Source organism: Astatotilapia calliptera, chromosome 7 (assembly GCF_900246225.1).
Source record: "Astatotilapia calliptera chromosome 7, fAstCal1.2, whole genome shotgun sequence".
Lineage (NCBI taxonomy): Eukaryota > Metazoa > Chordata > Actinopteri > Cichliformes > Cichlidae > Astatotilapia > Astatotilapia calliptera.
Genome location: NC_039308.1, coordinates 52,137,923 through 52,165,791, shown reverse-complemented (window position 1 = coordinate 52,165,791; position 27,869 = coordinate 52,137,923). Strand labels below are relative to the sequence as shown.

At 40.0% G+C, this 27,869-nt stretch overlaps 1 protein-coding gene across 3 annotated transcripts; it reads right to left on the bottom strand.

Annotated features, from left to right (window-relative positions):
* Positions 1-1,726: 1,726 nt before the first annotated feature.
* On the bottom strand, positions 1,727-26,967 carry LOC113026587 (zinc finger protein aebp2-like). 3 transcript variants are annotated; one of them, XM_026175531.1, is made up of 10 exons: positions 26,293-26,967; positions 25,510-25,720; positions 24,219-24,326; positions 23,906-24,092; positions 22,917-22,931; positions 20,167-20,291; positions 12,580-12,647; positions 5,590-5,703; positions 4,256-4,285; positions 1,727-3,209 (listed from the first exon to the last, which is right to left on the bottom strand). In XM_026175531.1, the coding sequence occupies exons 1-10, from the start codon at positions 26,847-26,849 to the stop codon at positions 3,203-3,205; spliced, it is 1,422 nt and encodes a 473-aa protein (XP_026031316.1). In that variant the 5' UTR covers positions 26,850-26,967; the 3' UTR covers positions 1,727-3,202. The 3 variants fall into 3 exon arrangements, with proteins under 3 accessions (XP_026031316.1, XP_026031318.1, XP_026031317.1); XM_026175533.1 differs by lacking the exon at positions 4,256-4,285; XM_026175532.1 differs by lacking the exon at positions 22,917-22,931.
* Positions 26,968-27,869: the final 902 nt, after the last annotated feature.

The window sequence follows — 27,869 nt, the reverse complement described above, 5'->3', positions numbered from 1 at the left end:
TCAGTCAAGACACACTGCAAATAATCAGTGCTGGAAATATAATGCGTCAGAGAAATGGAGACATTAAGAAAACATGGTAGTCACTCCAGGGAAAGAATTATTAGGCCAAGAAGCATTCCCAAAGTTGTATGTTGTTGGTGCTTTGAATGTTATTAAGTAATTTATATTAATATTAAATTTGAGGATTCCAGGTCAGCTATATCGCATGTTTATAAAAGCAATTAATCTACGAAATAGTTCAATAATGATCTGCGTTTTCAAGTGGAAAACTCATCACAGGGTGATAAATGGACTCTGCAGTAATGACCAACAGTGGATTGAAAAGAATGTCACTGACTTCCACAATAAACAACTTACTGAGAGTTACTGTAAATGATGCACTGACCGGACTCACATTACATGATTTCTTAATGACAAATTCCTGCTTATTAATGGATTTAAATTTGCTGCAGTTTTGTTCATGATTTTTTTGGACAAAGACAGTTTCTGTGGTTTTGCTTCTGTACACCAACACAATGGATTTTAAACCAAGAAATCAAGATGTGATTGGAGTGCAGATTTTCAGCTTTAATTCGAGGGGTTTTACACAAGTATCACAGTAACTGTTTAGGTTACATCCTTTTTTTATTCACAGTCCCTCGTTTTCACAGACTCAAAATTCATTGGACACCCGGACATGATTTTAACTATAAGGATTCTTTTTTGTACTTGCATGAAAAACCTTTGTAGTCACTGACTGCCTGAAGTCGAGAACACAGGGACATCATCAAATGCTGATATGCTCTTATAGGCCTAGACTGCCTTCACATTCAGTTACTGCTTGTGTAGGTGTTTCTACATTCAGTTTTGTGTTTAGTAACTCAAAAGCATGCTCTGTTGGTTTTAAATCAGGTGACTGATCTGGCCATTGAAGAACATATCATTTCTTTACCTTGAGGTTGCTTCTGTCTGATCAGTTTAACAGCATTGGACTGAATATGATCAGAGAGTATCATCATCAGTTAACACCAATGATCTGGTTCCACCATCAGCCATACACAACCATGCCATAACACTGCCTCCACCACGTTTGACAGATAGTGTGGTGTCTCTCCATACTTTTTCCTTCTCCCATCATCCTGGTACACGTGTACCTTTGTTTCATCTGTCCAAAGATTTTATTTTCAGAACTGTGCACTCTTTTAGGTGGTTTCTGGCAAAGTCTAATCTGGCCTCATTGTTCTTAACATAATTTGTAGTTTTCGCCTGGTTGTAATCCCGTCATTGACATTGTGTTCGTGACTTGGTTAGATGTTGTGAAGCTATTATTCCTAACCATCAAAATAATTCTGTCATTATGGTTTTTAAAGCGTTTTTGTAAGCCGAGTTGAACACTGGATTCATTCAGGAACCAGATTATTGATTTTTCTCTGATAGGTTTTATTTGGAAAAGAGACTTCACCTGGACATGAAGCTGCCCATTAGGTAAACTGTCCAGTTACATTCAAATCTCTGAAAAAGGGGGACTGTGTATAAAAAAAAAAAAATACAAAATACAAAATCATACAAATTAAAGGCAAAAGAAATAACTTCAGTGACATATTGTTTGATCTGCACAGAGGCAAAACCACAAAAATACTGACTCTAAGAACACACAGAAGAAACTGTTTTTCTAAACACTCGAATAGCTAAAAATGACCAGAATATTTGAGTGAACAAAATTAAAAATTTGATCCAAGGACCCACAAAGAAACAAAACAAACATTTATTTATTTCCGTATCAAAAGGTTCACATATTAGTACCAAAAATGTAAACTGGTCCAGCAGTGGGACTATGAAGATTTCATGCTGACACAGAGTTGCCTACATTATTAGAACATTACATTATTATCATTTGCCATAAACATTTCTATAAGCTTCAACAGACCATTGCAGATATTAGAAACGCTCACAAAAGCAAACCTTCAGCCACACTGTTTCAGGCACTGGAGTCCAAAAGAATTTTGTATGTGTGACCAGTGCATGAAATATTGACGAGCAGGACAGCCACACTGTAGCAGACCTCTCCCTGAACTCTGTTTTCTCTGCAGGCATGTTCACCAACATTTGAGGCTGGCAGTGGCCCTGCTCTGCCAGCCCAGTCATTAGCTTCTCCACAGCATGCTCCCAAAGCTGTTCTGCTAATGGATGCCAAGTAAAGCCAATCCCTCCAGCACACCCTTAAAGAACTTACACTCCACTACAGCCACGCAACAGTGGATTGCGCCATTGCCAATGTAGCCATTTGGATCATTACAGATACAAGTTCAATTCATTAACATCATTTCCCCAATTTTATTACAAACACAATAGTTAATTTCAAACATTACGTAGAAAACACTTACCAATATTTCTTGAGTGCTTAAATAGCGGTAATGTTAATCAATGAACATTTAACAACTATGATACATACAGTTCGTGTTACTTGTGGAAGAGGAGGCCGCGTTAGTTGCTGCAATTTAAACATTTTACATGCCTGCCTTTTATTTTCTGGCACGCTGTCTACAGATTGGGTGAGATTAAGAGCTACACTGTAGTGTCCCTATTGCTCCAGACACCATTTGAACTGTCTGACGACCGGCACAGCCTCACTCTTCACCGTCGCACACATAGTTAACAGTACTGCATTCAGTAACTATAAATAGGATAATTTGTTAAGACGTACAACGTAATTACAACTAGAAAATCTCCAAGTATCCCTACAGGTGACAGCTTACATATATTATCACAGTAAATACGGTTCTATTCAAAACCTTCACAGAAATCCACAGTACACCAGTATTTTCAAGGTATAAAAATAAGTTACAAATCTGGATAAATATTTTACACAAAACAGCTATAAAATGATGCTGTGTTATCTGACAAGCTTGCACAAAACAGGTTTTTTGTTGCAGTTTTTTTTACACTACTTGGAGTTAATATGTTTGGTTCTTGTTTAAAAAAAAAACAACAACATTCATTTCATTTTCTGTTAAACACAAAGGTTTTAAAAATTTTCAGTCCCATTTGACATCACACTTGGCTACAACAATCATTTTATATACAAAGCTGGAGAGGGAAAAGGAGAACTGCAGAAAAGCCTGTTTCCTTTTATCGCCATGTCACTCCCCCCATTCAGCAGAGACGGATGAAGAGCGTCCCATACAGGAACTTCAACTTAAGCATCAAGTCCAAAGATGACCCCTTACAGGCTGAGCACAAAGACAGGAGAGAAACAGAGATGGAGACTCGAGTTTTTAATCTGCCAGCAAAGAGATTTCAGTAAGAAAAAAACTGGATCTATCCTCGGTGTTCAGACACTGAGCTGACTTCTTTACATTAAGAGCTTTTAGTGCATTTTTTTTTTCCTTTTTTGGATGTACTTCACTACTGCGGTCAATTAATGGAATAATAAACAAAGTCCAAATAAGAGCTAATGTTTGAATGAGGCTAACAATTGCCAAAGGCTGTGGCTTCAAAATGGCCTGTTTCTCAGTTAACTGGCTTCATGCTACACAGGAACTGCCGAGCTGTGGGCGATAAGTAATCCTCTGTAATGATATTTCACTACAGGGAAGTCACAGCCACGGGTAGCAACACTGCAGACGCACGAACATTATCGTCAGTGCATCATTTGATCTACGTCACAGCGGGAAGAAAAAAGACATTTCAACTGCATATGTGTATTTAACAGCCGAGGTGGCGAGCAAGAATGAGGCAGCAGTTCTGTCTTATCTGCATACACGCACCAACACCACGGTGAACTTCAAAAACCATGCACTCATCTTCACACAAGAGTCTGATGTGACTTTAATGATTCACGCATATATGTTTTAAGCGTGTCTTGAGACTTTTTGCACGTCACTGAAAACATTGTTGCTGCTGCAAACTTCCACAAAGCTCCCACTTTAAATACTTCACTAAAATAATTCGTATAAACAGTGTGTGTGTGTGTGTGTGTGTGTGTGTGTGTGTGTGTGTGTGTATATTAATGATGCTGTAGTAAGTAAACTACATAAAATATATTGTTATCCAGTTGCTCCTTTAAGTCCTGTACTGTTCGTTTGTAGCTCAGGTTCACATTAATAGCCTATTCAAGTTACTTGTGTACCTGCTGTAATTGATTAACATGACTACTAGTTGGCTTTGAACCAACATACATGCCTTTGTATATAGTAGAGAGTGTCTAAAATCCATTTTTTAAAATGATTTTATTTATACTTCACAAACACCTCGATGTTGAACATGTTCAGCTTACCTGCGCTTCAGACGCTTTTGAGGAAGTGCTCTGAAAAGAAAGAAACATTTTTAGGACATCCCACAGAGTTGAGTCTGTTCATCTGCACGTAGCGTTTTTAGTGGGAGAAACGTTGTAGATAGAAAACACTACGTCCAGATGAACAGACTCAACTCTGTGGGGTATCCTTACCTGGACGATTTAGCATGCATCAAGACACTTTTTCAAGAGAATCTTCGTGTGCTTGAGCTGATTTCAGGCGGATACATTTCATCACGGAAGCACTGCCACTATGACGGTCTTTTATTCCATCTCATATACATGAACAGGAGTCCAAACAAATAATATCTGCTGCCATAAGCAGCAGCTACAACATTTGTTTTGGGATTTCATGCACGAGGACAACCTTGACATAAATTGGCTAGGTGCTGACGGTTATATTCAACTATGAAACCAGAGTCCAGCAGCAGCCTCTGCAGTTACTGAGCCTTCACCTCTAATTAAAATCAGCCAGCCTGTGTGCTGATTAGCACACTTGTGTGCCATATATCTCTGGTAAGATGACCACTTTGTTATTTTAGGCACATTGTTCCTCTTTCAGGATTCATTTTCAGACTTTTATGGGGTGCCATAAAGTTACCCTTGTTTTCTCATGTCAGTGACGAGTGCAAGTCTAGAAGAGCTGTGCAGGATTCAAATAATATCATAGCTAATGTTTAGTGGTGTGTGGTGCACTTGAAGACAGAAAACGTGGTCCACTGAGTTGCATTTGCACAACAGCAGGAAATTACTTTTTCCTGTATTAAAACTGTATTGTGACAAGTTCCATTTTTTTTAAAAAATCAAAAGAAATAAAAAAAAAAAAAAAACAGGGTCATGTGGAGAGCAACACTAACAACTTATTATTCATTTTATGAATTTATCAGTTGCTCAGTAAAATGCAATCTGCATATATGCAAGTAACAGAAAAATGCATCTGTACTTTAACCAAAAGCTGACCTCTCTGACCAGCCTGCACAACAGATAATGTTTTTCGCCTTACAAGGAACACAAAACGTGTTTTCTCTGTATCAGGTTGTTGAATCCAATCTGCTAAAATCATGAGTTGGTGCCACCTGCTGGAAGAATGGTAAAGCACATGGACACAAACAACCTGACAGACCTACTTGCAGAAATTCTCACATACACATAGCTGTGCAGGCAAAAACCTTAAACACACAAGTGTCATTTTAATTAGGTAATATTTACCCATGTATTTGACTGCAGTAAAACACCGATCTGCAGCACTGTGCCATTGTGCATTCAGACATGCATGCATGCAAACAAAAAGGTCACTGGCATTGTCACACACTCACCGATAGATGTTGGGATCTAATAGCATGGCTGTGTCCTGTGGCAACTGGGATAAGTGCACCACTTTAGTCTTCAGCTGAGATCGCTCTGTTTCATTCACCCACACGTCAGGCAGTCTGCGAGACAGCACACACATGCAGAAAGAGGACATGTGGTCAGATTTCAAGGTTACAAGACGAAGATGAGGATACCGAGGACGGAGTGGGAGTAGGGTCGAACGGAGCAGGGTGGGAAAGATGTAGCCTCAGTGAGTCAAATGAACACGTTAACACCTATCTCTGAAGACTAGGTATGTTTCTATAAGGAACCAAACCACAGAAACAGACATACGTGCACAAGTGACCAGACTAGCACACACAAAGGGTGGAAAAAGTGTACCTTCCTCTCATTTGCATGATCAGATCGTATGTGTCAGTGATTTCTTTTGCAAATTTTACTACAAAATGGAAAAACTGGCTTAGAAGTACAATGACAACAGACTGATTATATTCCCCCTTAAAATTCAATTAGAGAGTGTGTTATATTAAATGCTGAACTGAGCAGTAGCACCTTACTGCACCCACAGTATGGGAGTGTGCCGAGTAATGGCGTGGCAAGTTGAGGTGCAAAAGAAAGAAACAAAGAGCTTAGCAAGTCTGCTGCGCTTCCCCTCCTTCCTACAGCCCCCACCTCCCCGTCTCCACCCCCAGCGTTCCCCCGTCACTATGTGCGTCATCACAGGAGCCCCCAGAGACAGACACACACACACACACACACACACACACACACACACACACACACACACACACACACACACACACACACACACACACACACACACACACACACACACACACACACACACACACACACACGGCTGCTAGGCAAGCATGCAGTCACCAAGCCAAATCAGTCATTCACATGCCTAGTCAGCCCATTCAGCATTATGGTGTGCAGGTATCGCTTCAGATGTTGCAGAGTTGAAGGTAGAGGTGAAGAACTAAAGAGAGAAAATATAATGCAAAACTGACAAATGAAGGACAGGAAAGTATGGAAGGAGGGAAAGCAAAATGAAGTGGCAGTGGAGGCAGGGATGGCAGACATTAAAGTAAAATGATTCACTTCAGTAGTTGCAAAAACCCTTTTATGGTATGTTTAAGTGCCTGGAAGGTGCTGCTAGCTGCATAATGTATATATATGCCTTTGCTCAAGTGTGTGGTTGCAAAGGACTACAAAATACCCTAAATCATGCAAAAACATAGCTTGCTCATGCAAATGATAAGGGCATATGCTGTCTGTTTGGTTGTTGTTGTTTTTTAAGTTTGAAAAAAGTAAAGAAGTGTGATGCTAAGTTGTTTTCCTTTTTGATTCTGCAGTGCACAAAGTCCCTCTATCCCCTTTAATGGTGGGGAGAGAAGAAAGAGGAAGCTGAGAAGAGGCAGAGATACGACAAGAAACAGCCCCCTTCAAAGCAGCTTTACAGTTTGGATTACTCTTGAGTTAGTGTCGTTCTCCAAAGCAAACCTCAAATGACAGAGGTGGACCTGCGGAGTGTTAAAAATGCAGTAAACACCTGTGTGTGTGTGTGTGTGTGTGTGTGTGTGTGTGTATGTGTGTGTGTGTGTGTGTGCTCGTACTTACACATGTAAACATCTCACAGTAAGTGCGCTGTGGTACTGATGACTTATTATATCCTTGTGTCTGGGAAATGCATAAGAAGGCTGCACTGGGGGGAGTGGGGGCAGCATGTTGCACGTGTCGAAAATACACACACACAAACACTCCCAAAGTGCTCATATCATTCACAAACACACGTGCACATTTTCAAAGCCCTAAAAGATCGAAAAACCCCATTCAGTCACATAAACCAAATAAAGACAAATGGATTTGTTTTATTTTCAGGAGGAGAATTGGGAAGGTTATTTGCCTCGCGTCTTTATGAGCCAGAAATGTATATTGTGCGGGAGGCCCTCTGTTGAGAAAGCTACTGGGGAACGCCTGCCAGAGTGAAGCTCGTCTTCAACCCTGAATTGATGGCTGGCTCCAGGCCTTGAAGCTCCCAGTGGTGACAGAAGCAAAAGGTTTATCATAAACCACTAAAGAGTATAATCAGATTGGTAAAATATTAAATGGCTTTATATGAAGTGTCCTGATAAACTACAAAGAACAGGAGGCTCAGAAAGCCGGTTCATTGACTATAAAACTCACTGCAGCCTAAAGAGAGGCTACACCCCATCGGCACCCCAACTTCCTATTACGATTTTACACCACAATACTTTAGGAACGGTTCTATTTAAAATACAATATACTTTTATATATTCTTAAAAACGAATTCAAACTTCTGAAATTCTGAGATTTTAGATGCGTTTTGTCTTCCCAGAGATCACGTTACTCCTTGCTTAGTCAGGTTTACACCACAGATTCAAACCCAAGACCTAGTTGGTAAAAATAGCAACAGTGCTAACCAAAATCAGTTTAACAATTAAAAAAAAAAAATGTAATCAACATGATAAATGCTCAAAGAATAACCTCCTCCTTCACTCTATTATGCTTACTGCCAAGGAGTCAAGTCACACCTACTCTACTCTCAGCCAGGAAAAACCCATTCATAGTAAATAGAGCATAGGTTACATCAAATGGACATTCACACTAATTTTTCCTAAAATAAAAATAAATTTATTCTCTTTTTTTTGAGAGGAGAGGGGGGGGCTTACATACATGTCTACTACAGACAGAATGCGTGGAAGGAAGTGGATGTTCTTGACACGGTCTTTTTCTTCCTATCAGATCAAATTAGCAGCTCGAGTTTCACAAGCAAACTTAGAAATAGCAGTGATGCAGGTTTATGCATTAATTCTTTTGCCTCGTGTCAAAATTTATGGTGCAGAAGTAACTGGTCAGAGACCCACCAGACAATACCCCCAGTGCGCTTTCAAAATGTAGTCAGACATCATAGATCAAAGCTACATTGATCTTTAGTACATTTAGAGACAATTCTGCATGCTTACTCTTGCAAACTTGTGACAAAGTTCCCCGGGGCAGACTGAAAACAGAGCAGGGGAAAAAAAAGAAAATCTAATTTTACACTTTTTTTCTTTTCTACACAGTGAATACCCCCCCCCCCCCTTTTTTTTTTTCCTTTTTATAAAACTGCTTCTGCTTAAGTGACTAGAATAAATATTAAAGGTGCTTCTTTTGGAAACTGTTGCTTTTTTGTTAGATCTCCACTAGCTTGTATGGCAGCTGCCTAAAAGTAAACAAAGCAATAAAAAAAATTGAATTTGGGGAAAAAAACATAAACATTTAAGAGATAAATCCATGTTGGGAAATATAAGCTCCGTCTAGTTTTTTCATAACTATGTGCAGGACAGATTCGGTGGCTGGAGGTGTTCATTGTCAGTGACTGTGTATTCTAGTGTTAGTTATTCAAAAGCAATCAACAGCGTGCAGGGGAATCCACTCACCCATCCATCAAAGATTAGACTCCAATTATGGTTCTCTCGCTCTCTCTCCCAGCCCTCCCATCCCCCTTTTCCTCCTCAGTGAACTGCTGGTAAATCTCAGTTCATAATGGCTCATGTTAATCAGTTACTCATTAATCCAAATGGAGTTAATGAGTGTCAGTCACACAGTGAATGGTTAGCTTGAGCATTAATAAACATGACTTCCCACATTCACACAGCTAATCATTGACTCAGTGGCTGAGAAACATATGTGCACACATGCACATTGCAGCCTATATGCTTACATTCTTCCTTATCCTTAGGGTATTCTACCAAATTACACATTTAGAGCCGCCTCAGATGTGTGTAGGACAAATGATGATGGAGTGACTTTCGACACTTTGTCTGCTTTATCATCATTTACAGTTCCTCACAAACTAGGCAGTGTGTGCTGTGACTTTTTTCATCCTATAAGTGATGTCATCACTTACAGTCTAATTCCTTGCACTATCCCACAGATCTGATAACATGTTTTTCACTCATTGTTGAGTGTTTCTCATTTCGGGCTGATCTGCTGCTCTTTTCTCTCTACCAGGTTTCTTTTTCTTTTGGTCTATTAGTCTGTATTTCGTATTACCTTAGTGTCAAAACTCCCCCCGAGACCCACAATGAGCCTGTCAGTGGAAAAGATATCAGGCACCTCCGTCAGTTCACTTTGTTTTGACCTCATTGTCACTCCCATGGAAACACTTTGCGCCTTTTCTGACTTCCAACTTGTCTTCTCTTCCAGTTTTTAGCTGGGAGAAAGCATACTTCGTTCTTACAACATCCTCACCACTTTCTCCACTTCTCCTCAAGGTAAATATGCTTTCTTAAAAAGAGAAATAAGGCCAGACTGACTTAAATTATTCTGAACTCACAAACATATGTGTGGCGGTAAGACTACAGTGGTCAGTGTGCAAGTCTAATAAATCCAAGGGTAGTTTTTCATGAGCTTTCATTTCTTGTGCAGGGTAAGAACATTTCTATGCATGTATTAGTGAACGAGGCCGAATGAGATCAAGTGTTCTTTTCTTACTTTCTTGCTAGTTTAACGAGACCTGGCACAGGTTCTTGGCTATGGATTGAAAAGCTTCTTGTCTGAAAATTCATAGATTTATTGTTTTACAAACGCGGTAAATGTGCCCCGAAAATCAATGTAAACTAAAAAAAATGTGCCTCTGTAAGAAAGAAGCCTGACAGACTAAAGAACTTTATCCAACAAGAGGTGGCAAAAATAGTCACCTCTAAACTTAATAGAAAAGACAGCCTCGCAAATGTTGTACAAGCAACTTAGTTTCGGTTCCCCTGGTCAACTTTCATCTGTTTGAGGTACTCAAGCCACCCTCACAAACCACACGGCTTAAGACATTACTGTAACCCCCCTCCGTAATGGGATAATTATCCATATTAATGACCCAAGCACTCCTCTGCCCAAGGCAAATGTATGAACTCAGTACTACCACTGCCCTTCTTCTGCCATGAACCAAGGCGTCTCATTCTTGCCTTCCCATCTTCTGTTAAATCCCCTCCCTATCATTCATTCCCTCTGATTTCATTCTGCCTCTTCCTCACATTTCTCACTCCCACAGCCATTTTGCTCCCAACTCCTATTCTCACTTTCCTCCATCTCTCTCCCTCCTATTCTTTCCTCATCTATTCTGCCTGCATCTGTCTTTGGGGTCTCAGCATCAATCTCAATCTTTGTCCTCTCTGTTTGGAAATTAATTTGAAGAAATGTTTCCTAATCACCAAACTTCATCTCTCTCTTCCTTTCCCCACTCCCTTATTATTTCTCCCCACATTAGATTAAACTCCCACATGCATGGAAAGCAGAAGGCTGTAGAGGTGGATCGGAGATGGGAAAAGGAAAGAAGAGGAGGATGGACTGCAGAAACATCAGAGAATAAAGATTTTTCTACAGTCTGTTCACTGGAAGCTTTTAGCAGACAGCTGAATTTGCAAACTTGTGCCAGTACTCCCGTCTTTGCCAGGTCCCTTTGTTTTCAAACTATTTCTTTGCCACCACTGACCTTGTTCTCGCTCCCTTCCTTCTCTGTTTCTCTAGTTCTTTCCCGCTTATCTCTAGTCATCCTTGTTCTCTTTCTCAGTCGGCATTCTGATCATTTTCAGATGCCTTTCAGTCAAAACCTTTAATAGGAGTGTGGGAGAGTTGGGAGTTTGGTTGGATCTACCCGTGAGCAAAAGCCCTACTGACAATCACAGAGTTCTGTGAAGCTCTCTCTCTTTTTGCTTCCAATGTTCACCTCCAGTGGACTGAGCCCAGGAAGGCTAAGCTGGCAAAAGGCATTTAAACGGGTGATGACTGTGCAGAACGGTCCAAGTCTCAGTGGGCTTAGTACAAGTTTATCCATTCATTCAGCCAAGTAAGGAAGATTTATAACAAGCCCCGACATGAAGGAAGCCCAGATCGCTGCATGTGCAGCTGGATGACACATACTCGTACAAACGGCTACAGCTCAAAGAGGTAAATTTTGTACAAGTGGTTCAGTCTTTGGATTGTTACAGATGTGGAGGTTTGTACAAGAGGTGTTGAGCTGCCTTGTTGTACACTGGTTACATTTACATATTATGGCTTACAAATATTAGTATAAATTATTATTATTGTGTGGCCATGGCTGAGGTGGTAAAGTATGCTGCAAACCTGCCCTTGGACAAGACACCAAATCAGATGGTAGGTGAGCATGGCTGCGCTGCCACCATTAGTGTGCAAGTGTGCGAATGAGAAACAAGGATAAATGGGACTATATCAGTGCAGACCATTACCCCCAAGCACCTTGTAACTTTGAGTTTTGCAAGGTCCTATAGAAATAAAGTATATTACTTTTTAACATTTCCACATTAATTATTAACAAATGTCAGAGTGCACGTCTTCTCCTTCTCAGTGGGGTTAAACTAGTGAATAAGTTCATCTCGTAGTCAGACCCAGAAGTATTTGCACGACAAGGTTACTACAACAACTTAAAGACTGTCCCGTTTACAAGGCAGACATGTAAGTGTCAGGTTCAGTTTCAGTTCAAAACCCAAGATGGTTCATACAGACGCCCCTGAAGCATGAATAGTCTCACAATTTAGAAGTCAGAGGAGGCCTGCCAAAACATCTTTAAAACATGCTGGCACTTATTTTTTGGCTTATACACAGTCTATCAAAAACAAGCATCCCATTTCAAAAGGATATATTTTTGAAAGTAATGGACATAGAAGCCTGCAGTAAATTTTAAAAATTACATATAAAGCTTACAAAATGTGTCTCCCTCCAGACTCGTGGCATATATCCATACGATAGTCAAACCCATCCCTGGAGACACTGCAGTCGTTATTACTACATACTGGCAACCACATGAAATTCACAAATCCCTCCTTTCTAACGGTATGTGTTTCGATCATTGCCAGTGAACAGCTAAGGAACTAAAGCACTATGAAATCGAAAGCTTACACCCTGTATATTATTTAATATAAGGCAAATGCTCATGCAGATCTATAATAACATGTAGGAAAAGTTTTACTCACATGTCCTCAGGTGTCCAATGCAGAAGAACCTTGACCTTGCCAGACCCCTCTTTCCTTTTGGCTAGCACCTACACAGACAATCATGGGAGGAACAAAACAAAACAAAATATTAAGCTGGCTTCAGCAAGGAAGATTCAGAACAAAGTATTTACACAGGAATATAATTTAACCCAAATGGCTGTTAACCTTTACATTTCAAGCCCCTTTTGCTGCTTTACATGAGCACAGACGTATCGGGTTTAGTCTGTATTGCAGCATTCTCTCGCATCTGTGGAGAAAAGGCTTCAAAGATGCGTCTTATTTCTGGCCTCACCTCTCTAATGAATAATACGGTTACATGCTTCAAACATCCTACCAAGTGATTCAGTGCTCATTTTGCTTGTTAGTGTAATCATCAGCCGGTCTTAATAATGCATGTGAGAGCTCAGTGAGATTTCTATTTTCAGGGTGCTCTATGCCCCGCAACACACTGCAAGACCAAGAAACTAATTCAGACAGAAGATAAAGCACATGAGACATTTCCATCGTCACAAAGTCACTGCTCCTGTTGCGGGTTATGTCGCAACCGAAAGCTTCAACACGTTAGGCAGGAATGCGTTTAGCGGAGACCAACTCCTACAGAGGAATGTTTGCATCACAAACCTGTGTTCATTTTGCTTTGGTTTCTGGTTTCAATACAAACCTTTTGCACAGCCACTGCAGCTACAAACTTCAAGGCTTTTCTTCTTTGAAAATACAGTTGAGACTATACAAGACTTCCTCCCCATCTAGCCCTTTTCATGCATAGCATTTCATCTTTCATGCTGTGTTGGTTTATAGTAAACTGGTGTGGAATTCACAAATATTGTCAGTAGGGAAAAGAAAAGCAAGAAAAATAACCAGGAGAGGCAAAAATAGCCACAGATATAACCTCTTGCGTCAATTGCCTTTTTTTTGAGGGCGTCTGTTTTTAGGATTGTGAATGAGCTCACATGTGAAGAACTTCTCTTACGCACATGAATTTTTGAGATTATTTTTGTGACTCCAGGGACTAGCTCTGGCATTGATGGAAACTGGTTTGAGGACAGGAAGGAGCAGGCTCCACTGAGACAAGACACAGAGACAGAGGCAAGACTCGCTCTCCTCCTCTTACAACGGCTCCTGCATTTCACAAAACGCATGATTTTTGTGTTTTAAGTAGCTTCAATCTGTTTTATTTATCTGAGATCCCACTAACCTCAATGATAAACAGATACAGCTAATTGATGGATAATCTGACAAATTATGTATTTTCATCTTCCTCCACCTTTGTGATGTTTTGAGGAAAGCAAGGAGGACACAAACATGACCTGTAATAAACTGATTAACTTTAAAATAAGCAAAACAAAAAAAATGAAACGAGGACTATTTAGGCTAGGTTAGGTGAGATTAATTTTGTTGTTTCTGGACTTGTGCCTTAACATTGTCTGCTAGACGCTTTGCAAACAGCAGCCAAGTTGGCAGATCAACCATGTTCCCTTTGTCTGCAATACAGTGTGCAGACACACAAGTCTTGACAAACACAAGGAGGGATATCAAAGCACCTAAAACAGGGTGATTGATTAATAGCTTGGGGAATTAAAAGAGTTACTTACCATCTGATCGTATCTCGATACACTGCCCGTGATAACAGGCAGTTCTAAATGGTATCACAGTGATACAGTGTGATACACTGAAATGTGACATACAGTGATATAAATCAGGAAGTCTGCAAATGTCACAGCTGCAAACAGCCGTGAGATAACTGCCAGTTTAAGTCACTTTCAAATATTCATTATTATTCACAAAGCACTGGTTTTGGAGTTTGCTAGTCTTCCCTGTACCAGCGGGGGTCTCTCCTCCCAAAAACTTGCATGAAAGGTTAAGTCCCGATCTAAAATTAACCGCAGGTGTGGCTGTGAGAGCATGTGGTTATCTGTCGCTCTGCGTTTTGTCTCTGTTGGACTGCTGACCGGTTCAGAATGTGACAGCTGGGATAGGCTCCAGCCACCCCAATGACCCCACGTAGTTAGCAGTTTCTGACAATTCAAATTAGAGGAAAAAGTCTGGAGCACCTGTTTATATATTATAGGAGAAAGTGATACAGTACATTTCCATCCATCCCATCCATCCATTCGCTTCCGCTTATCCTTTTTCAGGGTCGCGGGGGGCGCTGGAGCCTATCCCAGCTGTCATAGGGCGAGAGGCGGGGTACACCCTGGACAGGTCGCCAGTCTGTCGCAGGGCCAACATACAGGGACAGACAACCATTCGCACTCACTTTCATTCGCACATTCACACCTAGTGACAATTTGGGTTATCCAATTAACCTATCCCCACTAAGTGCATGTCTTTGGACGGTGGGAGGAAGCCGGAGTACCCGGAGGGAACCCACGCAAACACGGGGAGAACATGCAAACTCCACACAGAAAGACCCCGGCCTGATGTTGGAATTGAACTCAGGACCTTCTTGCTGTGCGGCAACAGTGCTAACCACCGTGCCACCGTGCTGCCCGAGTACATTTCCCTACCGATATTATATCTCACTCAAGCAAAAACAAACAATCAAAACAGACTTGCACCTCTTTGCTAACTGGATTCTACTTAAAATGCTCTCAGATGTGCCTCTTCCAACTTTCTAACTTAGTCCTCAGAAGATGTAAAAACTCCTTTCAGACTATTAGTCACATCTCATAAATAAGCACTGTATCTCATTTGTTCTTGCTTATCTCCCTCTTCCTTTATCTGCTAGCTCTCCAGCTCCGTCAGTTCACATGGAGAGGAACAGTTTCTCAGAGACAACAGCAGGGCTTGTATACGAGAGTCAAACTCCTGTGCTAGCTGGAGTGAGCCCTACTTGAGTGTCTTAAGCCCCGCGGGTAAGACTCAGTGCACTAACCAGCTGCTTTACTGCTTTTTTATTTAAAAATGCATAGCTGCTAACTTATGCCCTCAGGCACCTTGTAGCACCAGGTTAATAATCACAAGCCAAGCCTACACTTGAAAGGGCCATGAACATGTATGTAAAGAAGTGGGCTTGTGTTTAAGCAGCATGAAGTGATTTGTGAGCTGAGTGGTCTGATGATGATGGTCTGTGCTTTAAGGGACAGATCTTAATCCTCTATAAACCCAGGGGAGGACGGTAAGAGAGGGGGAAGTAAAAGAATAGGAGGGAGAGAGAGCAGGAGGACTTAGGGAGTGAACAGCAGATATTAATGTGGCTCCAAAACAAAGCAGTGAAAATTGCAGGAATCCAGCTGGGGGAGGACAGGCCTGCTAAAACTGGGTGCCTGTCTAGTGTCATGGGGTCAAGCTGTGGATGACGCAGATTGGTGCAATAGCAAAAATATCCCATCATAAACATGACTGAGTTGCTCCAACAGGTCAGCAGACCCATTGGCCAAGCTCCACAGAACCCCCCACGGCTTTGCTCCATAACCCCAGGCCTGGGAGGGACCACTGGGGCCAGGGGTCTAACTCAGCATCGCAGCCCGTCACCACAATCCTTCAGGGATTACAGAGAAAAAAAATCTATGCCCAACTGGCAAGATCTCCTTCCGATTCCATGACCCTAACCTTCACTTAACCCCTGTTCCCTGTCCTCACTCTCCAAGTCTGTTACTCTCCCTCCCTTGACTGGTTCTTCCTCCTTCTGACTCTGTGTCCAAATAGTTACCTCTCTTAACCTCTTCCCAAGCTTTATCTTCAAATTTTCCCTCCCTGTCTTTAAATTCTTGGCTGCTGCAGCTGACCGGTTGAGGTTTATAGAGGCAATGCAAAGGAGAAAAGAGCTGAACAGGAGTCCTGTAAAAATACTCCTCAGCTGCACCCACTTTATGCATCAATTATTTACTTTAAAAAAAAAAAAAACAGAAAAGAAACAAACAAAAAATCTAACAAATAATGAAGGGCTGGGTGTTGCTATAGCTGACATGCAAGCATTAAAGAGGTACAGTGAATACAAAAAGTGTAAACACCCCTGTCAGTAATCAAAAGGTACATCAAGAAAGTATTCGTTTAGGGGTGTACACACTAATGTGCACCTAACTGGCCAGATTTGTTTGTTTTTCCTTTGAACTGTACCGCTTACATATTTGTGATTTATTGTGTGCTCATTTACTAACATCACAAAAAATTACACTGGATGAATCATTGTTGTCATCACTGAGACAACTGCAAATGTGTTGTACAAAATACCCTTTTTAATACCGAAACAAACATTTTAACAGAACCGGGCTCTGTTTTTAAACGACCCTTTTACTCCTGTGTGTTTTTCATGGTGGTTAAAACCCTTTTCAGAAAGGCTGGTTTTATTTAGAGGCCAAAGGGGAGACATTTTGTTTCCCGTTTCTGATCAGCCAATGGTGATGCTCTACAACAACGCTTTTAAGAATTGTTATATCTTTTTGGGAAAATGTCAAATGGAAATATTTCATAGCTAGAGTGGTACAGGCCGGTAAAATAGAATAGATTTCTGCCTGGAGATAACAAGTGTAAACAGAATTACTGACACTGGCAGGAAAACTGCTGCTTTACAAATGTAAAGAGAGACTGCGCCGAGAAAGGAGTGGGACTGTGTGTGTTTCATGTACACCATGTGAACAAAAGAGGATTAGGCAGCAGATGATCCTTACTCCTCCCCCCTCAATCTTTTTGAAGAACACCACATCACTCAATCTGAACTGGAGTCAGAGTGCTCCCTTGTGGAAATGCATTAGAATAGCAGCTACAGTTAAGTTTTCTTAACAGAAACTCCATTTATCTAAGGAATTTTTGTCAGAAAAAAAGATTTTTCTTCCTATGAGAGCTCACATGTGGCTCCAGTTTAAGGTGAAAAGGGCACTTTACCACACATTAATAATGTATTCTGCACAAGGCTCAAAATGGGGAAAGCTGCACACATAAAACACACCAATTGTCTTTCCTGTGAAGCCCGATTTAGAGAAAAACAACATCAGGCCTTGGGCTGTTGCTACAGGTTCAATTCAAGTGCAAAGAGGAAAAAAAATCTGCTCTATATATATATATATATATATATATATATATATATATATATATATATATATATATATATATATATATATATATATATATATATATATATATATATATATATATATATAAATAAAAATGTGGGATGTACAAAAAGTAACATTACAGTGCCATAAATTTACAAACGAGCAGCTTTATTGGTGTCCCTGAAGGGAAGACAAAAGATTTAGATGACGCTGAAGACAAAGTCAGCTTCAAATTTTATTGCTCATTATGATGATGAAGGTCTAAACCATCGTTGAAAATGTTATTAATTTCTTATGTGTTCTTTCGGATAAATGACTTTGGGAAAGTTCAGCTGTGTTTCCTGAAAATATTCTTTATCTTATTTGATCTTGGTGCTCTGACACACAAGCGTTCCAACCTTGTTTTCTTATTTACTGCATTATAGAGTAAAAGATTTTTTGGTTTATCAAATCATTAGAAATGGCAGCAAAAAGCTCAAATTTCTATAAAATTATGTAACCAACTCAGTGCCTTAACTGTACATTGATCAGCTGTACATTTGCACTCATTCACAAAGGGCCTATTTTGAGCCAAGAGAAATCAAGTCCTGTTCCAATTATATAAGAAATAGACTTTTAACATACAAAAGTAGCGAGAACCCGGAGACCAACTAGTAAGGGTGTATAACTTATAACACGTTACTGTAATCCCATTACTTTTGTCAAGTAACAAGTAAAGTAAGGGATTACTATTGCAAAAACGGTAATTAGATTACCGTTACTTTCCCGTAGGAACGCTGCGTTACTAAGACCGTGATTTTTTTGCGAGAATGTCTCATGACAATGACGTAAGCGAGTGCGATATTCGTGACAACAGCTGTGTGCAGATCAACAGTGGATCATATATCGATTGTGGGAGAGAGTATGAGCGTGCAGCGTTTAAAGCATGGAAGTACTGACCTTACTTTGAGTTTGATTCCATAAAAAGTGACAAAAACATTAGCGTCCACCGTGCGTGGGAAGAAAACTTCTTTTTACAGCGAAAAAACCCCTAAACTTCCAAGCAAGCACCGAGTGTGCAATGACGTAATGGGAAACTCACAGAGAAACTCGCGGATTCTTCAACTGACCGCGGCACACCTGCACCAGGGTAAACCTCCGCCTATGCCACTCCTGCTTTACAGGTGAAAATAGAGCAACAGGACCGCTGAGTCTTTGACTTTATTTTCTGCTGTGTTTTACTGGCATCTATTTGAAAGACTGAGTGTAAACACACAAAAAAACAAAATATTTTATGTGCTGGAATGTGCAGAAAATAGGTTTAAATGTTAAACAAATTTCTTCCAGTCAGAGAATGTTGCATATAATTAAATTTTTGCTTGATGCATAAAGTTAAAAGATTAAAACTAATAAAACGAGATTTAAAAAGACATTTTTCCATTTGATTACACTTTGTATGATAGATTATGCAGAAAAAGTAGAATTGGGCTGAAAGATCTATTTCTTCATCACCTATTCAGGTTGTAAATCGTGTTTTTAAAAAGTAACTAAGTAATATATACTTTTGAAAATAAGTAATCAGTAAAGTAACGGGATTATGTTTTTGGGGAAGTAACTTGACCAACACTGATCTAAAGTAGCAACTTCCAAGACACAAAAAATTAACTCTGAAAGGCCAAAACTGCAGTACCTCTAACTGCCAAATGCAAGTCAATCCCCAAAGCAAAACTATGTGCAAACGCACAGCTAAAAAACGCGAAAAAGCACATTTACTGTTTGTTCTCCATGTGTCGTTTCTCCCTTCACAACAACTGAGTGACTTTTATTTTATTTTTAATGTATCATCCGAGAGTTATACTGATAGGTCTGAAAATGAAGTCTGTCTCTGCTTTGACTGCCAGGCGTATGGACAAAGGCCTTAATTCTGCCAATTCAAAGCTGTGAACTGGACCTCTAAACCATCTCACATATGACCATGACAGCCACCAGGCTTTTTCATTCTCATACAAATAGCTGATGAGCAAATGTCAGTCATACAAATTTGCATCTGAAATCAAAAAAGCTATTCTTATTGCCTTTGTTTTCCATTACCATTTTTGTGCTGTTAGTGATTTTTAAACCATTTTTAATGGCTTTATTTTCCAAATAATGCGGCCTGCAGTGTGCCCAAAAAGTGTGTTTCAATCTGGTGAATGAATTCCTAGTGGTTAATAGTCTTAGCACTAACATTTTTAAGACATCAGGATATTTTGAGGAAATCAGTTTAACTGTAAATTATTTTTTTATTTTACATAAGTAAAGAGTGTTTTAGATATGACCAGAGGGAGCCAAAATTGTTTCTGGTCTAACTTTAAAACAAACGTAATATTTTACATGCATTTCCCTTTCTGCGTGTTTGATTTAATCTCTCTACTCTTCCAGTCTTTAACAAACACAGCAAGAGGCCAATTAAAGCTGGACATGAAGAAGAGGAAAGCATAAAAAAGGAGAAAGCCTGCTCTCTCTGAACCGCCCCCTCCCCCGTTGTGTGTAAACCCATTAAAATGGAAAAAAGACACTAGAAAAACTACAAGACATTCAGTCAAGCACATACCGTACTGTGAAAGACAACACTGTGGCCATTGCCCACACTTTCAATGTGGGTGGCGAGGTTGAGGCAGATGGCTCTGTGCCGAATGGCATCCATGGTCTGGGCATCAAAGAAGTCATGGGGTCTCGCTGGAGGGTGGGGGGTGGGGGGTGGGGGGAGGCAGAAAACAGGAGTAAAGTCAAAGTCCCAAACATGTACACACACGTTTATATAAAACCATTTGTCCAATTTTGGGCCCCCCAATCATCTCACAGCTGAAAAATACTAATCTTTTGTAACAACAGCTCCCATACAAGTAGAGCTGGGCGATAGAACGATAACGATATGTATCGCGATATAACTTTTACTCGATAGAGAAATTAAGCTATCGCGATAGACCTCGCCGCTCTTGTCCTCTTAAAATAAAAAAATAAAATTAAAAAAAAAAAAAAGGTCAGCCAATCCAAACTAAGTAGCGCAGAGCCGAACCAATCACAGCCGCAGCGTCACGTCGCGGGACTTGTTACGTACAGCACAAGTGCCAAGCCGCACGTGTGTTTGTTTGGGAAGCAGCCAGCGGGTAATGGAGCCAGCGCGTAATGGAGGAAATGAGTGTGCCGACTAGAAAAATCAACCGAGCGGTTAAAAGAAATTATATCCTTAAAGAATTTGAGACCATGGAGGTTAAGGCGATAAGAAAAAAGTATATTTCACTTCCTCTTTCCCCTAAAGCAAAAGAGGTTCACTTTAAAATCATTAATGAGGTTTATCCAACCAATGAATTCTTAAGACGGAAATTTAATTTAGATGTGAACGCCTGCACATTTTGTGAAAATGATATTGAAAGTCTGGATCACTTGTTTTTCAACTGTGAATCAGTGCACTCCTTCTGGACTGACATGTGGAGCTGGCTACAGTCCAGGAGAATTCAGTTACCACATTTGACGGTGACAGTAATAAAATTTGGAATACTTGCTGAGAATGCAGATTTTGACCTGTTGATTAGGACGATTTTGTTAATGGGAAAAATTTTTATTCACAAATGCAGATACTTTAAAGCTAAACCATGTATAAACAGATGGCTGAATGACTTTAGACTCTGGGCTAAATCGCTGAAACTTGTGAATAACAAGAAAGCCCATAAACTTGTTGTTTTATTTAAAGAGTTTAACCTATGTTAAAAAAAACAAAAAACTCCCTATTTTATAATCACGACTGCCCTTTTTTTGCACGTTAGTTTTTGCCTTTGGTTCGAATCCTTCAATGACTGTTCTTTATTTTTGTGCTAACTCTTTTAACTTTGTGCTTATTGTTGTTGTTTTTGGGGGTTTTTTTGTTCATTTTGTTTGTTTGTTTGTTTTGCTATAATGCTCAACCGAGGATGTAACATAATCGGATTAATGATGGTGCCTTGTATGTTAAACTGTTGTTTGTAAATAAAGTTTAATTAAAAAAAAAAAAAAAAATCAACCGCGCGTGACCGAAGAGAAAACAGATAATGGTTCCAACGCCGGAGAGATTGTCAAACGGAAGAGCCATAGAAGCTCCGTAGTGTGAAGGTATTTCGGCTATTTCAAGTCTGACAAAAAACAGAGTAGCGTGCACTGTAAATTGTGCCGAAAGCAAGTCTGGAAATACAATAAACTGGTGCATGCGTCACACTGTGCGCCACGTTATTGTTTCGGTGAAATGAATTTCTACAATAGTGTTAATTCTACTCTCTGCAGTGTTTAAATGCTTACATATACACACAGTTACTGTCCCTCCACACATACGACTCGGTTCTGCTTCTATGCCCCAGCTTTGTTTACTTTTTCCCACCGAGGCTTCTAGACTTCTGATTGGCCAACATTTCTGCACGGTTAGGAATCTAGCGCCACCTGCTGCTTTGGCATGTTCATAGCAGCGTTTTCCTTCATTTCCGCCTTTATGTGTGGACGGGATTATTTTTTAAAACGAAAACGGAAAATCTCCGTTTTCAAAAATACCCGTGTACGTGTGGACGTAGCCTCAGTCTCTGACTGGAAGCGCTAATTCGTCATTCGGCTTTTGTCAGACTAAAGTAACTGTTAAAACTGTTTGAAAAGCTAAGCTATACAACAAGGAGAGATTGAGAATTTCCTTTTAGTTCTCAGTTTATTTGATATTGACAAAAGTTAGTCAGTTTTGTCTGTTCTTCTGTAAAACAAACTAAGATTTATTTTTAGAATTAATATTTTGTTTCTAAGTGGAATTGACAATTTAGTCTGTTTCATTTGTTCTATTTTGAAACTTAAACGCTTTAGCGGCTGCCTTTTGTGTAGTTTGCAATATTTGCCTTTATTTATCTGAAAAAGTCTCATGTTCCTTAAGTACATCTACCCTGTTGAACTTATTATGGGAAATAAATATTTAAATAAAAACAAGCTGCTGATTATTTCACATTTTACTTGTGAGCAACGGCACATTTAAATCTTACAAATATAGTTATTTGGCTTATATCGTGATAGATATCGTTATCGCCTGAAATGAAAAAAACATATCGTGATATGAAAAAATCTCATATCGCCCAGCTGTACATACAAGTTAAACAAATGACAGCTCTCAATTGAAAGCTGTATGAAACTGGAAAAATTTGCATTTCCTGCGAAAATGCAGTGTGAACACTTTACAGCACTCACACAATAGATGACTGTTTTAGTTTCTCTGAATAACTGTGACACAATTCAGTAGAAAGAAAACTCTGACCTCTTAACATCTGAAGTTGTCATCATCGTGTTTTCTAAAATACTTACACAGCGCTCTGCAGTCTTTGAAAGGAAAAACATTATTATGAAAAAAATCACCAGAAGTATACATTTAGGAGAAAGGAAATTTTCATACCTTTACTTGATTTGACAACCAAACAAGGAAAATATGGCAATTATTAACTATTACACAACTTTGGATTTTGTAACTGTATTTTTTTTCCCCTCAGCTAAACCTTAAACGCTTAGAAACCACTGCCACATATGACTCACGACCAGCGAACGTATGCGTAGGTGACTATCAGCAGAAAGTGTGAACGGCAGAATATTACCTTCGATTGCATTAGAATACAGGTCAAATGTCTCAGTTCAGATTTGGATTTTCTTAATCCATATTATTGCAATCTAGTTGCCATTTAAGAAAAGTATGTTTTATATATTAATAGTTGGTAATAATGGCAAGCATACACAATTTACAAATTGACTGGAATATGCAAAACTCCTGACAAAAGACTCTTAAAGACTCAATATTTCTTGGTGGATGGGTGGTTTACTACTGCACAAATCACATCTGTATCCAAGGTTACAAAACTGAAAATGTTGTACATGTGTTGTTAAACTACCTCTTGTTTAGAGAATTAAGACAAACAGAGGTGTAGAAATTAAAAATAATACCTGCATAATGCATAAACAGGCCATTTAAGGCAAACCCTGCAACGAGGTAGTGATCTGTACCTGTCCAAGCATTGAGAAACTACACTTTTACATGAAACACTTCCTACTGAAATGCAGCACTTTGCCATGTGGAAAGTGTGTCTGTCTAGCTGGCAGCAGTTCCTGTTTGTGTTGGTGTTTGTGTGTGTGGTCCAGCTCTCACTTTTCCAACAAAGACATGTGGGAGTTTAGAAGCAAAACAAGCACAGCGCGACCTCAAAAATGTGCTCAGGTTGTAATCCTTTTCAACACAGAAAGGAGAGAAAAGCACAATGAGAAGCATTTTGGAATAAGATCGGTGCGTGCGCCTGTAAGGTACGTACGTAAGGAGCACCTGCGTTTGTTCCTGAGCTTCTTCCTTTTGTTGAGTCCGGCCTTAGAAGGGGAGTCCTCCTTGAGTTTGGCCTGACCAGACATTCTCGAGGAGTTCTGCTGATTGAAGTGACTGGGTACGTGACGAGCCAGTCCACCTTGAGAAGCAAAACTAGCATTGCAGCCACCAACTACACACTGCAGCAGAGAAGCAGAAACAAGAAAAACATATGGCCCTGTCAGGATATTACCCATACTATGAAGGATAATGAGACAATGAAGAGAAGAGCGGGACATTAAGTCTTAGTTTATTTATGGTTTTACCTTGAAGGGCTTATCCCCACTGTGGGTCAGCATGTGTCTCTGGAGCCAGCTCTGACTGGTGGATGGCGTGTTATACACCTTGCAACCCTTCCACAGACACACAAAAACCTGAGGAACACAGACAGGCAAGCATGACAAAATAAAAAGAGATTACAGAGAGAAAAAATAGTTCATAACAGAATATTGAACAGAGGATAAAGACTCCTGAAGAAAGGCCTTTTTAAGATCATGTGTGAAATGATCTAAACCTAACTTTCCCTGTTATCTAAAGACCAACGTTATTATAGTTAACTAAAACTAAACGAAAATTAGATGTAAGAAACGTTTTAGTTCAACGAGACAAAAAATAACATCAGCCTTTTAAGGCTGGGGTTTAAAACTACACTTTCAAATTAAAACAAACACACGACTGGGAACTTGGAAAATGACCTAAAAGTAATATGAAAACATAGAGAAAATATCATTAGTATTTGTTAGTTTGATAAAAAAGGCTATTACAACTTGCCTGACGTCTGCAGTGTGAGTCAACTGCTTTAAAATAAGTTAGATTTTTTTATTGCAACGCCTTTGTTGGTTTTCCTAAATCTTGCCTCTGACATATGCCCTCCATACATAAAAAACAATTACAAAGACTAAAACTAACATCGAAACTAATAAAAACTAAAGATTTTCAAACAGCAAAAGCTAAACTAAAACAAGAAAATCCACTCTGGAAGGTAACTGACACTAAGCTAAAGTCAAAATGAAATAAAAGTAAAAACTAATTACAAAATATAAAACTTTCAATAACCTTTTCTCAAATTCCGCCAACAGATGGAAGATGTCAGTATGACTTGTGAAACTGCATGAACGTTACATTAATTGATTTATGGGATATAGAAAAAAAAAGTAATTTTGTTACAAAAGTGGCAACAAAAATTTTATTTACTTTGCTTACAAAAAAAGGATCCAGTGTTTGGTGAAAAAGCAGTTTAACATTCACTTTAATCAGATTATAGGCACATAAGGTGCTTTATGAGTGTGCAGTGGCATACTGGATGTCACTAGAAATTAGTAAGAAAATGAATTATGCAGTTCACTTTAACAAAAGAAGGATTCAGATGACCTTTATTTTAGATTTGCCAGGGTGTTGAAGCGATGAAGTGAAAATGGCCAACTATAAATTTAAATTAAAGTCGTCCAATTACAGAAAATTGCTCTACTGTGATTTGGCTCTCTTCGCAGTTAGTGTTGAGCTAGAGCAAAAAGGGGCACTAGTGTACTAGGCTACAAAACTTTTCAGTCTACTGACCCCTCCTCTCTGCCCATCCACATGAATCCCCCTGATGTGCTCTGCCAGATCAGGACTAGAGTTGAAGCACTCTGGACAGAGGTCCCAGCAACACTGGTAAGCCATCGACTTGTTTCCAGAGCGGCTGGCACTACCCTGTCCATTCATCATGGCAGGGGTGGAGCGCCCGCTGGATACTAGGCTCTCCATCTCCATCAAGGTACTGCTGATACTGAGCAAGAGGAGAGGGCAAGGAGGAATTCAGTGTCACAGTTATAAAACAAAGATGGCTTTGCACAGCCATAAAGAACAGGTGCTGATATTACATACTTGCTATGCTTGAAAGCCTTCGGGCTGAAAGGGATTTTCCATGCATGCCACAAACACTCATGCCAAATCAACTTAATGAGTGCGGTACACATAGCTTCTTAGCATAGTATTACAAATTTGCTGTGCTTCCATCAAAGGGCTCACAGTCAGCAGTGTTCTCGCAAAACAAATAAGGTTTAAAATTTCAAGTGGCTACAATTTGATTAGTTCAGCATTAACAACCTTTTATTAGATACATCCCCACACTTCACACTGATCTGAATAGCCACTGAAAAGTTGTTTTTCCCATCCAGCTGCTGGAGGTTAAAGGCCCTCTGTGCTTACCTTTAAATGTGAGATTTAAACTTTAACACTAAAAACAGACAACTTTAAAAAACAAAGACTGGATTGCCATCCTGCACTCGTTCAGTCACTACTTGGGTGGGTGGGTACTACAACAGCACCTACACTACAAGAGTTATTCCGCCGACCAACCTGTCCTCTGAGTCCATACGGCTCAAGGGTTCACCATCCGAGGATGATATCTCCACACTCGCCCGCCTCTTGTCACCCATCTCCCCACCACCAGCGCTGGCTTTATCTCCATCTTCGCTGACAGTTTTGCTTTTCTCGCTGTCTGTCCCCGAACTCCGGCTATCCTCTCCCGTCTCCTCCTTAGCATCTTTTATCGTGCTATCGCCGGTAGGTTCGCTGTGACCGTCTCCCGGGCTCTGCTGTGATTCCGTTACTGGCTCTGGCTCTCCGGGAGCATTTGTCACCTCCTTGTCGCCCAAAGAAACACAGTCGTCTGACACCACCTCGCTCGCGGCCTTGTCTGAATCTGCAGCGGGCTTCTCCTCGCCAACCTCCGCCTCCACCGCTTCCATTTTCGGCTCTAGGCTACCGTCTGGCTGTTCCGTTTCCGGTTCGGTAGGGCCATTTTCCTTCTCCTCGCCATTGCCGTTGTTTGTGGCCACCGTCGGTACGTCTTTCTCGTCGCTTAGCGCGGGTGCTTCTTCTGAAGCCGCAGAAGCCATTTCGGCGGCGGACATAGCCGGGAATACTTTCGGTATTAAAATTTACTCATGCCACCGTCAAAAGCTTCTCTGCAGAAGGAGGGCTGGCTAAATTCAGTCCGCTCCCTGATTGGACGGAGACGGCACGAGGTGGCGAACTATGACGTAGTATTTAAAGTTTCCTCGTGTTTCCGAAAGCACATGGTTTTCCTTTTTAATAAAAACTGGAGTATTAGTATTAAAGCTTATAAGTAGCTTTGAAATATTAAGTTTAATGAATGAATGAATGAATAAATAAATGTACTCATAGTTGGATAGCTAGTTATCGCGCTAGAAATGATTTTATAACCGATTCATGAGAATACCTTTGGGGTTTCCAGGTCTTCCTCAAATATATCGATTTAACAGTTTGTCAGCATAACGTTACATCTTTTTAGACATGGTGTAGATAATAGTTTTTAGGCCAGGGATGTCAAACTCATTTTACACCATCGGGCACATACAGCACATGCACTTTGATCTTAAGTGGGCTGCACCAGTGAGACTCCCGCTTCTATCAGTGTGAAGACGTTTAACTGCACATTGAATCCTTGAGATAGCCTAATATAATATATATTAAATATATATATATTTGCATCTGTTGGCCTCAAATTGCGTGTACATTGTTTACTGAGTTCTTATTAATCAGGCATTCACATGTAAACGGCTTTGATTTACAACATTTCCATCATGCACCAAAGAGCTTTAATTTTTTTTTGCTAGAATGCCAAACAGGAAGGTAAGCACGGGCATTTCTACAACATGGCCACCCAAAAGTGGCCTATTAATAATTTATGAATGCTATGATTAATGTTAGAAACGTGTTGTGAATACAAAAATATGGTCCATGTTGCTACAGCTAGATGACCACCAGAGGGAGCCACAGCCCCTCATTTAAACTGTCATTCATGCTTGTTAAATCAAATGAAATCATATCTTATATTTGATTGTTTTTGATTACTATTTGAACCAGAGGCATGCAATTTTGCATGAGGGACTCAACAATTCAAAAAAATC

Excerpts from the sequence above, each read along its gene's own strand:
- LOC113026587 (XM_026175531.1), bottom strand. The coding sequence starts at position 26,849 with ATGTCCGCCGCCGAAATGGCTTCTGCGGCTTCAGAAGAAGCACCCGCG. Across the intron at positions 24,327-25,509 it reads TGGATGGGCAGAGAGGAGGG|GTTTTTGTGTGTCTGTGGAA; the intron begins GTCAGTAGACTG and ends TGTGTTCCTCAG. Across the intron at positions 12,648-20,166 it reads GTGTTGTCTTTCACAGTACG|GTGCTAGCCAAAAGGAAAGA; the intron begins GTATGTGCTTGA and ends TTGTCTGTGTAG.